The sequence below is a fragment of the Squalius cephalus genome (genome assembly GCF_949319135.1).
Source record: "Squalius cephalus genome assembly, chromosome: 2".
Lineage (NCBI taxonomy): Eukaryota > Metazoa > Chordata > Actinopteri > Cypriniformes > Leuciscidae > Squalius > Squalius cephalus.
In genome coordinates, this window is record NC_137123.1 from 59469950 (window position 1) to 59481510 (window position 11561).

An 11561-nucleotide genomic window follows, 5' to 3' on the forward strand; every position below is an offset into this window, starting at 1 on the left:
GGAAATGGCAGACAAGCTAAAGTTTCTCAGAAACACACTTGTAAAGGTGCTTTCTTGTCGCTGACAGAGAATCATGTCCATATCCTGTGTGTGTGAGAATGTGAATATACCTGCATGCCGGTCATGATTTGAAACTGTTTTTAAGCTTGAGGTTAAACTGCACAATTTGAAGCTTGAATTCCCCAGTAGGACTATATATTATGTTAAGTAGTTGACACTTGCGCAAGAAAATGTGATTGCTGCCTGACCATGCAAACGTCTCTGCCAAAATACTGGTTGTTAGGGTTATTCTGAGTTGTTGCTAGGTCATTGCTTATTGGCACAGGTCAAAAAAGTATTTTTTGATATCTTGGGCTCTGGTTCCTGTCCCACCAAAGTAGGCTATATTGTATGTATGTATATATGTATGTACCTGTATTTATTACACGCACAGATCTCAGTTGCCTATGTCTGTTACACTAAGAAAAGTAATACAATTCTCCTCAACTGTACAATTTAAACGATTTCCTCAGCAACCATGACTAAATTTGTCTAATTTTATTATATAAAAAAAGAATAAAACAATGACTTATTCAAATATTTAAATACAATTTCACATAATGAGATAAGGAGAGTAAGCTACACAAGTTATTTTCATAAGCACATTTTAAAGTCAAAATATTCATATAGTATAATTGTGGAATAGGGTAACCTTAACATAAAACAGTCTGATCAGTGATTGCATTTTATGATGAATTTATTTCATGTAAGTTGTAGAAAGATCTTGTGTTTGTTGCTGAAATAAGAAAGGGTGGGAAAGTGCAGAAGGAGGGTGGAAGAGAAAGGACCATGCAATTATGGAATTTCATCCCTCTTTCTCTCGGAAACTTAATCTTCCCCTGCCTTTGGGTAAAGCCGAAGGCTCATTCAGGCAGGAATGTCAGGACGAGTTTTAGAATGTAGTGAGATTGCTGAGAGAGAGAGAGAGAGAGAGAGAGAGAGAGAGAGAGAGAGAGAGAGAGAGAGAGAGAGAGAATCCTGCAGAATTTCACGATGAAAGTTTACAATGGGGGAAGAAAATTTTATCACGTAAAATTTTAGCGCTCAATTTGTTTCAATTTGATTTTACTGCAGATGTCTAATTTTGTCTTTCATTTAACAAGAAGCTCCGAAATATATTTAGTCAGACCACACGTACGCATGGAATTCCCAGCGTTGCCACAAGGGGCACTATAGCAGACATTAGCATAAATTGTCTTCTTCTACCGTGAGTTTTTCTTTAACATCAAATACTCATGACGAAAAAGTTTGAAGAGAACCGTAGTAGATTAAAGTAAGACAAACAGTCAATATTTTAGCTTAAAAACACTTCGATTTTGTGCACACTTGATGGTAACTTTAACCAAACCTTCTATCTTGAGAACACTCAATGTCTGCATACTTGCGTAAAGTATGTTTTCATGCTAAAGTTCAAATAAAGAACACAATTATTTAGTTGTGCACAAAGCCAGTGTTGTTTTTAATCAGAAGCAAGTTGCAAAAATCAGAATCAAAATGCATACAGATTGAGACCGTGAAGAAATCGGGAAGCCTCTGACTGCCAGAGAAACAGATAAAAACTTCAGGATGGAACACAGACATGGGCTCTCTTGTTCCCTGCCCCCACCGAGCACCTCATCCTGCTCGCTCTCTCGCTCTCTCTCTCTCTTTCTCTCGGCACATTGCTGTTTGATTGCTTAAGCCCGGTGGTCAGACAATGGGCGTATAAAGAATGGGCCGCTTCCTTCCTTCCTGTTGAGTATTCTGCCTTGATGAGCAGACTGAATAGATCTGGGCTTCAGAACGGGGCATGAGCGCCGGGACCCAGCTAAAACCAACAAAGAGACGCTCTGGGGGCTTTTCCAATTGCTCTGCTGCCTACTCTCTCTCTCTCTCTCTCTCTCTCTCTCTCTCTCTCTCTCTCTCTCTCTCTCTCTCTCTCTCTCATTCTTTCTCTGCACAAATGCACTCTTTTTTTTCATATTATCTTGCTTAATAGGGTTTTTTCTCTCTGGAGCCGAAAATTTTGTTTCAGTTTGGATTTTGCAGTGTTTAACAGCAGAATAAATTTGAACAACTTTTAAACTTTTTTTTAATTTAGTTTTTTTTTCTTCCTGTTGTCAGTTTTTTTTGGTGTTGTCTCTAAACGTGAATGAATTATGTTCCATATCGTGCAATGTATTTTGACAGTCTGTTGACTGTAATTATGTATTGCACCCGAAAATAATTTACTCACCCTCATTGAAACATTGAAAATCATTTATGAATGTGGATTTGAGGTGCATGAAGATTCTTCAGAAGCCCTCCTCAAGATAAGCTAATTGCTTTTTTGAAAAATGAATGTAAATGAATAAATGATGATAGAATTTATTTTTGGGTGAACTATTCCTTTAATCAGTATCTTTGTCTTGCAAAATATATTAAGACTAATTTTTAAAGTTTCTTGAAAATGTGGATTTTTATCTTGTTCTATTAGATGTTTTTATTTCAGTTATTAACCTCAAGTTTTTTTTCTTCATTTTCAAACAGTGCCTTTATTGTTTTGCAGAGTTAAATCTCAAACCCAACATTTAGTCCTGTGGTAACCAGTCAGGGCTATCTCTCTTTGCTTGTGTAGCTTGTCCTCATTGACATTGTTAAATTTAGAATGAGGATGGAAGTAATCAATACCCTTTCAAACCATACCAAACATCAATAGACGGGTACATAACGTCTTGAATGAAAAAATGAAATAACTTCCCGTTAGCCTAATCCACTCCTTTTGACGATAACTAGATGTTCCGGCCTAGGCAAGCACTTAATACTAGTGTTAATTTTTGGGACAAAGTAAGTTCCGTTCCGTCTGTTGTCTGTTTATTGAGGTCAACCCTCCCAGCCTTTATCTGACCCATTTCTCTGCTCAATGGAGAAATCTATATTTCTCCATTTCTCTTGAACTTGGCATGCAATTGCAGCTCTTTCAAAAGGGTGTCATTTTTCCCATCTATCCTTCTTTTGTGCTGCCTGCACCCATAACAACACATTTAGCGGCTGCTAAACACTCGCACGCAAAGTAGGAAACATGCGCGTGCGTGCTGGCACACACACACACTCTCAAAGTCTGCCCTGTGAGAATACCAAGCAGGTAGTTGAAGAGGCTTAAGAGGCGGTGAAATAACTGAGGGCCATTGAAAAGATGGTGAATACACAAGGGTTCGAATGTGGGGGTAAACTGTTGGCCCATTGTCATTTAAAGTAATGTCTTTAACCCTTTGTGAGGCTTTCTTGAGCAAACCAACCCCCTGTCGCTGCCCTGCCATTCACAGCTTAAAACAATGGGTGGGAGGCAAGCCGGAAAACGACGCACTCGAGCGATCGGGACGGTTTTGTTTCTCCACCTTTTGCCGCGTAAATGGGGAAGGGGGCTCATCCCTAGCGAGGGGTGAAAGCTGGCTGCCTGTCACTCAAACCCTCGGCAAAATAACAAACATGCGCCAGCACGCTGAACCGACAGTGCGAATGCCAGTAGTGCATATCATGTCACAGGGAAGAAAATGGGAAAAAGGCAGTCTTTTACTTTGTGACTATACAAGAGGCGGCTACATAAATGCGTTCTAATGCATGCATGCATTGCAAGATCGCAATATATTAATTTAGCCTACTATTTAAAAAATGTAGCATCATTGTCATGACCTTGACATTTTTAAGCTGTTTTTGTTTCAAAGTGGTTCTCAATTGATGGATCGCATCCAACCATATCTAATTGATGGATCGTGGATCCATGGATCTAACCATATAATTGCGTATAGTTGTTGTAGACCAATCAATCTCTAAGGGATTTTTGGTGCAAATTCATGTCACTTTATTTGAAATGTAAAAACTGGGTCCTAAAGTTGAGAAACACTACTTTAAAATCCTGTTTAGTTAAAGCAATTTTGCAATGCAAATTGAGTTATCACTGATGTTGTAGAAATCAAACTTCCCTTTCTGGGTTTCTTAATACAAAAAAAAGGTTAAAGATCACACATTACTCAACTGCATGCAATATAACTTGCAGAGCGTCCAGGGAGCAAAAACTTCCTCAAAAGCAGAATTGATAAAGCATCTTGCGTATACCATATCAAGTCTTAAAATTCCCACAGGGCAGTTTCCATAACACAAACGAGGATTGGAGGGAGCGTAGCAAACTACGGCTTGCCAACAGAAACAATCTCTGATCCTCCTGATGTCAACTAGTGGTTTGCATACTTCAATGATTAAACCAGTGCCAGATGTTTCCCATGGAAGTAAATGCAGCCAGTATCCGCTGCTGGCAGGGGAGGCTGGAAGTTACCCCTGAAGGTCTGGCCCAAGATCAGGGCTTCTTTGTAAGGAATCTGAGATCAGTTTGTTTAGGTGGTTTTAGAAGACAACCCGTTTTGAGTTCCATGTATTGGTGTTAATTAATTGGCAAATCATAACTCATTTAATTCAGCGTGCCTATTTCATAACTTAAGATCTGTTGAGATTCCTGATCACCAGAACACCACAAACTAACACAGTTCTGCACTTTTCCAGTCAAGATTATTTCTCAAATGGTCATGGCCACTGCAAGATCATTCATGAAATAACAGTCAACACCATACAATACTCAATGTTGCATTTATAGTGAGCTATATTAAACTTCATTTGATCTCTTTTGTGCAGGAAGATCTCATCGATAGAATCTCTCAGTAACGTACCTATTTTGCTGATCTGCCAACGTACACTATCGCTTTCATCGCCTTATTTTCAGATGACCTCGAAACTGAAGCTCTGCGAACATCGCGGCTGTCATCATAAACGCAAAGTGAAATGTGACCCTGACAGAAGATCCATCGGGTAAACAAAGGCAATTGAAAACACTGTAGATTGCCTGAAATGAGTCTTTGTGCTCAAAGGCTAAAAACAAGGCCAACAGCAGGCCAGAAAGAACACAGAAAATGCATTGTTTAATTTCAAAACGTTAATATATTTTCTATTTTATAGTGAACATATGCATCAGATTTGACACCCTTGTCACCCTTTTTTTTTTCTGCAGCAACAACAGAGGAGGTTTTGTTTCTCAAAGTTGGGGTGATGCCTATAACGATGCCTCTCAAAATAAATATTACTTTATAAAATAATAAAACTTCAAATAAATATTTTTACACTAAACAATGTGTTGAAATTAGAAAATAAAGTTTTTCTTAGGGTCACTGTACAATTTACAAGTATAGTTGTAGGGATAATTCATGTAAGGTTCCTCTTCTATAAGGCAAAATATCAAAAGAGTGATTGACATACATTCGAAACGAATGTACAACACTATACAAGTTTTGTATATGCATCATATATATGGATCTGTCAAGGTGCCTCTGGTTTGGCACAATGTGTTTCACAGTTGAAATATTATATGTACAAAAATAAAATCTCTCAGAAAAAGAGCTCATTTGCTAATTTACATACTTTGCAGATACTATTCACAAACAGTTAGTTAGGAGAGTCTGTCACCTTTATCAGTCATATTACTGAATGTCAATAAGGCTAACATTCTGGACTTCAGTTTAAAATGAAAAGGACAGGGAAAGTTGTTGATACAAACGTTATCCCCCCTTAAAGAGTGAAAGAGGGAGAGAGAGAGAGAGAGAGAGAAAGTGGATAAGAGAAAAGCAAAGAACAAACAAAAAACAAACAAACAAACAAACAAACAAGCAAACCACTTCAAACCAGTTTTTGCCAATCCAATGTCACCTCTTGGTCTACAGTGCCAAAACTACAACAATTTGCGAAAATTGTTCCACTGCTCTGGAGATAGTCCCAGATAAGGTTATCTTCCCAGGGCTACTCCAGGAAACAAGCCTCGTCAACTCCTTTGTTCTTGCAGCGGCATCCTGGCCGACTGGTGCAGTCGTAGCATGCCTGGCACAATGCCACGCAGCCCTTCGCCGGGAGGTAGCAAAGCAGGCAGGGCAGGAAAATTGCCAGGACGCTTATGGCCGACCACCGCATGCAGCAATGCGACTGGCTGCAAGAGAAGGGCTTGTCCGCACACACATCCTCATCATCGCTGGAGCAGTGGTAGAAGAGACCTTTGACGCAGCAGACACAGGTGACATAGTCCATCGTCGTCGTCGCCGAGCAAAGGCACCTGCGCCCACACATCCAACAGGAGGGCAGGGTCCGAGGGCAGGTGCATCCTTTGCACTTGCAGCGGCCACAGTCCTCGCAGCGAATCGAGTGCTTTCCGTCAGCGGCCTGGCCTCCGGCCGGCACGAAGGGTTTCAGTTCGTCCTGCTTCGGCTCTGGGCGTTTAGGCTGCACTCTCACCACCCGATCGCCCATCACGCCAGTGTTTTCCAAAAGTCTTTGCTCCGATGAAGTGCTGCCTGTGCTGGCCCTGGCGGTACTGTGCGAGCCATCGCTGGGGCCACTGGCGGATCTGCTCAGGTCACTCCTCGGTGACTGATGGGCTTGTTGAGGAGACTGCTGTCCAGCTCGTTGGGCTCTCGGGGAGTTTCTATGCTCGGAGAGCTCAATGGAGGCGGTGGAATTCAGGCTGGAAGGTTGCGAGTCCACTTTCTGCTGGGAGGCCGGTGGCCGGGGTGCCACCGTAGGGCCCTCGGTGTACTCATTGCTGCTGCGGATGGTCCTGATCTGGTCCAGGGAGAGCACCTGAGCATCCCAAGGCTCCGAGTCCCCAGTTTGGGGTCTGCCACTGTCACGCAAGGCTCGCAGCAAGCCAGAGGAGCCGCTGCCGCCGCCATTTTGAGCTCTCGTGTCCATCTTTACTCTGAAGTGGGAACCCTCCGGCTGGCATTGAACACATCTGAAGTCCTATGGGAAATGCAGACAGTTAAACGAGAGCATACAGGGAAGTAAAATCACATAAACTAGCCATATGTAAATCATATGAACTAGCAAAAAGAAAAGGCAGATGGCAAGCTCCTTCATGCAAATCTCCCAACTACACCCCACCTCTACACCCCTGGAAGGCTGGCCATCAATGGGACAGGCCTTCAATGGGACAGGCCTTTACCACCTGCAGCTATCAAGTTCATATGGACCATCTAGTAGACTCAAAACCATATTTGCTCTACAAAGACTCAGGTGCTGCATTTTACCTGATCAAAAATAAATAAGGATTTCTTTGCAGAGTAGTCTTTGTAGAAGTTTGTCTTCTGCACAAGCATCGTCCTTATCTATCCTATCATAATCGAGTGATAGAGAGATTGAGACTATTCTAAAATGTGTTCCTATATACCCTATAAATGACAGCCTTTTTCTTAACTTATAAAATCTCAGGGATTTTTTCCTTGCTGTGATCGCCTTTGGCTAGCTTGTGGGGAATTGTAAGGCACTATTGTGTACTGTGAAAAGTGCTATACAAATTACTTAACTGAATAATTAATCTTTTGTGTCGATTTTATTTTAACATTGCAAACACCATTATCCCTGTTCGTTTCTTGCAGAGCACATTGGAACTTGTTCGTAAAAGGTATTATAGGGAAACAAATCGCACCAACTTGGGGGGGGGGGGGGGGGGGGGGGGGATATAAATGTTGGCCTTGTACTTATATTGTTATTGTTAAAGTAAAAATGAGGATATTATTAATTTCGAATCACCAATTTTAATATCTAGTAGTTGACGTGAAGAGGAGCAATAACGTGACGTCCACAAATGTATTATGACGCTGTCAATGGGGGGGCGGAGCTCTTGACCAAATAACTTGGAGAAAAATAAAATATCCACATGTTGAAGTGGAAAAAAAAATATATGAAACCATACATCTCAGTCGGGACCCTCAGCACCAGTTGAGTTCAATCTAAATAACACTACCCCAAATTACCATATCAATGCACAATCTCCCTTTCCACAGAGAGGCCCCATCAGCAAAATGTCTGTTAAACATCTGTTTATCTCCTCAATGCTATTTAAACTTCTGATTTGGTTTATCAGCATGCATACTAACTTTATAACGATACTTAACTTGGCTGGACCTTGCATTGAGTAGAGAAACTTTTTTTCTTTGAAAAAGTTTTTATTTAAACGTTTAGTGGACATTCACATGACTTTTATTTATTTATTAAATATATACATAGAAGTCTATAACGGTAGATGTCATTTATCAACGTCTATTCGCAACTTTAAATAAGGCAAAGTGAATGTGTAAAGGTTTTATTATAATGTCTAGTGGGTCTTTGTGTGTGATTAAATAATAAACGTGCAGCTGTAGGTGACGTTTTTCAAAAGCGATTCGCAACTTTAACTAAATGAAAAGTAAGTCAAAGTTTTTTTACGCAGGGAACAGATCCGTATGGCAACTATTTGCACAGCTGCAAGAATGGCGCGGAGCATGAGCACTGGAAAAAGTCACGAACTATAATAGAAATGGGCGACTAAATAAACCACACGCAAATAAATTCAACTAAACTAAAATCGTGTCAAAATCCACTGCAAAAAGTTGATCCAGGTCACTTACCGTGATCTCACCACCTCAACCCCCTATTTGTGTTGTGAAGAGTATATCCTACTAGTAGGAATTTCTCTTTCGTTATTCCTCAGTTCATTGGGAGATTCATTCACAAAAATCCAGATGAACGCAAACACTTGCGCGTCCTCGTATTCGCGTTTTTTTTTTTTTCGCGCAACTCGCGCGAAACAATAACGTCAGAATTTTATTCCAAGAAGAACGTAATGTAGTTTAACCTGTGTTGTTAAACCGCGAATTATGCCAAAAAGAAAATAAGTTCCAGAATCCAACAAAATGAGCAGAGTTTATAGAGAAATAAGAATGAAAACGCTGAAGACTTTTTCAAGAAGAAGCGTTGCGGTTCCCAAGTTGAATGTTTGGCTGCATGGCACACACTGTGCTGCTTTCAAGTTTTTCAGCTCTTGTTTTTTTCTTCTTTCCGGAGAGGAGGTCGGGTTTATGCTGTAAATGGCGTCATGTGGAAGTGAAGGGGGTGAACAGAGTAGCTGTTGTCCCAGAGGATATATCGTATCCGGTCCCAGCTCATTGGCTCTACAGGACTCAACATTCACTCCCTGTGTGTGTGTGTGTGTGTGTGTGTGTCTGTGTCTGTGTGTGTGTGTCAGAACATTAGCACACGGACGTCCGATTCATTTTAGCGACTCGGTTCACTCAAACGCTTTAGTTTAATGAAACAAATCAAAGAGCCGACACACCAATTCCATTGAGTTATTTTTCCAAAGATGTTCCTACATCTTATTGAAACATTTACGTAAACTTTTTACTGTAAAATAGCTGTTTACGCCACGTTTTAGATGTAGATGTACATTTAGTTGTAGACTGTGCCCACTGTTGTGTTGTTTATGCAAATTATCAATGACTTTCGGGTGAGGAGGTTTGGATTGACTTTCTGGGTTTCTGTCAGGTTCGTTTCATGAAATCAAAATTCTAGTTACAGTGAGCTCAGCTGTATTAAAAAGGGTTTAAACAAATAAATATGACATAAATTAAAGTGATAACGACCGCAGTAGCCTGTTACCGCCTCAGTCAAACTTCTGCACTTGAAACAATTTTATTCAAATTTTTGTGGTCACTAAAATTTTTTTAAACTGTTGAATCACATAAACAGTTTATGTAATGATAACCATAATAATAATTATAATATCATATAATCATCAATCATAATAATAATGAGGGGTGTATATATATATATATATATATATATATATATATATATAGGGGGAGGGGGTGTTCAAGGTTCAAGCCTTACCTATTTTACCCTATTTATTACCCTATTTATTGTCCCAACAGTAGTCTTTTAAGTAATATTGTTCCAAATAATGTTAATTAATATTGTTTATATGAATTGTTTTTGACATTAGCTCCCATTCCACAATTTTCCTCCTAAACAAAATCATCCCTTACAGAGAGTGCTAATCGGTTCAACAGAATCATTCAAATAATATATTCATTCAAAAGATTCATTCGTGAATCAGATATACCGCTACAGCTGTAGAACACTCCCTCAATCTTTCACGGCCTAAACATTTGCACAGGAGAAATGATCTGTTGCTCAACCACTGTTATATTACTATGCACACTAATGTTTATAACTTTAACACTTTCTTCTCTTTTTGAAGACTTTTAAAGGTACATCTTCAAGTGAAGCTTAATGTGTTGCAATGGGTTCAACTTTTCCTGTTCAAAACATATAACAGTCTAATTTTCTGCAGTGGTTCACTGGTCACCATGCAGGAGATTCACAGTTTTTAGGCTTGCATTTTCTTACCTTTAAGCAACATTTCAGAGTGCACTTGCTTGATTCTAAGTCACACAAAATGTGTTAACCTAAAATCTAAATAACCAAATGGTATAGCACACTAGGACTATTTTAATGGTCCCCTTTAGACAATCTGTTGACAATAATAACATTGCACCTACATGTCAACTAACTCTCATTAGAGTATTAGTAAAGTATTAATAGACTATTTAATATCTGCTAACACATTTTCCAACAGACAATTTACTGACTTTGCAAATACATGTCATATAATAAATTTTACTCAATAGAAAAACATATCTTTGGGTCTATTACTGCTCTCTAGTGGCATGAGACACAAAGAACAGCTGGCCTGTTTACATTTAGTGTTTGTTCAGACAATTATTGCACATAATCAACAATAGCAGCATTATAGTAAATAGAAAAGCATATCCAAATTGCCCTTATGTCTGGCTAGAAACTACAATGAAATATTATTTCATTATTAAATATAATGTAAATACAGTCTGATCAACATAAAGTTTATACACAAAAGAGAAAAAGAAAATGACTGATCCACAGTTAAGTCCGATCTAGTAATGATAGTGGATAAAAGACACCAATACAACAAGTTTACTTAGCATGGAAATAGCTTCCATACAAAGACACTTTATCATGTATGGACCATTGTGGGCTAATAGGAAGTACTCCCACAGGAGAATGTAGGCTTCTTCAAGTACCCCCCTTGACACATTGTCTGTCTGTCTCTCTAGCAACTTTTCTTTTAACAGGCTGCAAAGCAATAACAGGCAAGGCTGCCTCTGTGTTATTATCAGAAGGAGGAGGTGAACAAATGCACCTTGAGGTGGCCTCGAATGAACATGGAGAGTCAAAGAGGAAACGAGCAGAGAGTGAGTGAGTTCCCAAACCCATGAGACTCCACCATCTCCAGCTGAGCGGCCCCTATTGTTCGGGGCCTCCTTTTCACCAGCCAAAGGTGAAAAGGTAACTGACAGGGTGCTTTGTGCCTGGTCATGGGGACTCCCATTGCCCAAGAACGCCCAGATTCCCTTGGTCACACATTGTCAATGGGGTCCATGAGGAAATGGGAGAAGGGGGTTGGACGAGGATCCAGAGGAAAAGTCTTTTAGAATTAGACACATAACGAATAGCAGGGTGAATCACATGGAAACTGTCAAGAAATGTCGGGGTCGTATATGAAATCACAGAACTTTTAAAAGCAACTAGCTTCAATTTTCATTACCATAACACAAGAAAAATCTCATTCTCATTACCGTGATGCAAAATGTATTAATTATATATTTAAATTATAA

At 39.7% G+C, this 11561-nt stretch overlaps 1 protein-coding gene across 3 annotated transcripts; it reads right to left on the bottom strand.

The window, feature by feature from the left end:
* Positions 1-724: 724 nt before the first annotated feature.
* spry2 (sprouty RTK signaling antagonist 2) lies at positions 725-9073 on the bottom strand. 3 transcript variants are annotated; one of them, XR_013819042.1, is made up of 3 exons: positions 8478-9073; positions 1980-6831; positions 725-1931 (listed from the first exon to the last, which is right to left on the bottom strand). XR_013819042.1 is itself a non-coding variant. In XM_079849834.1 (2 exons), the coding sequence occupies exon 2, from the start codon at positions 6778-6780 to the stop codon at positions 5839-5841; it is 942 nt and encodes a 313-aa protein (XP_079705960.1). In that variant the 5' UTR covers positions 6781-6831; positions 8478-9073; the 3' UTR covers positions 725-5838. The 3 variants fall into 3 exon arrangements, 2 of the variants coding, with proteins under 2 accessions (XP_079705960.1, XP_079705961.1); XM_079849834.1 differs by having other exon boundaries at positions 725-6831; XM_079849835.1 differs by having other exon boundaries at positions 725-6823; positions 8478-9053.
* Positions 9074-11561: the final 2488 nt, after the last annotated feature.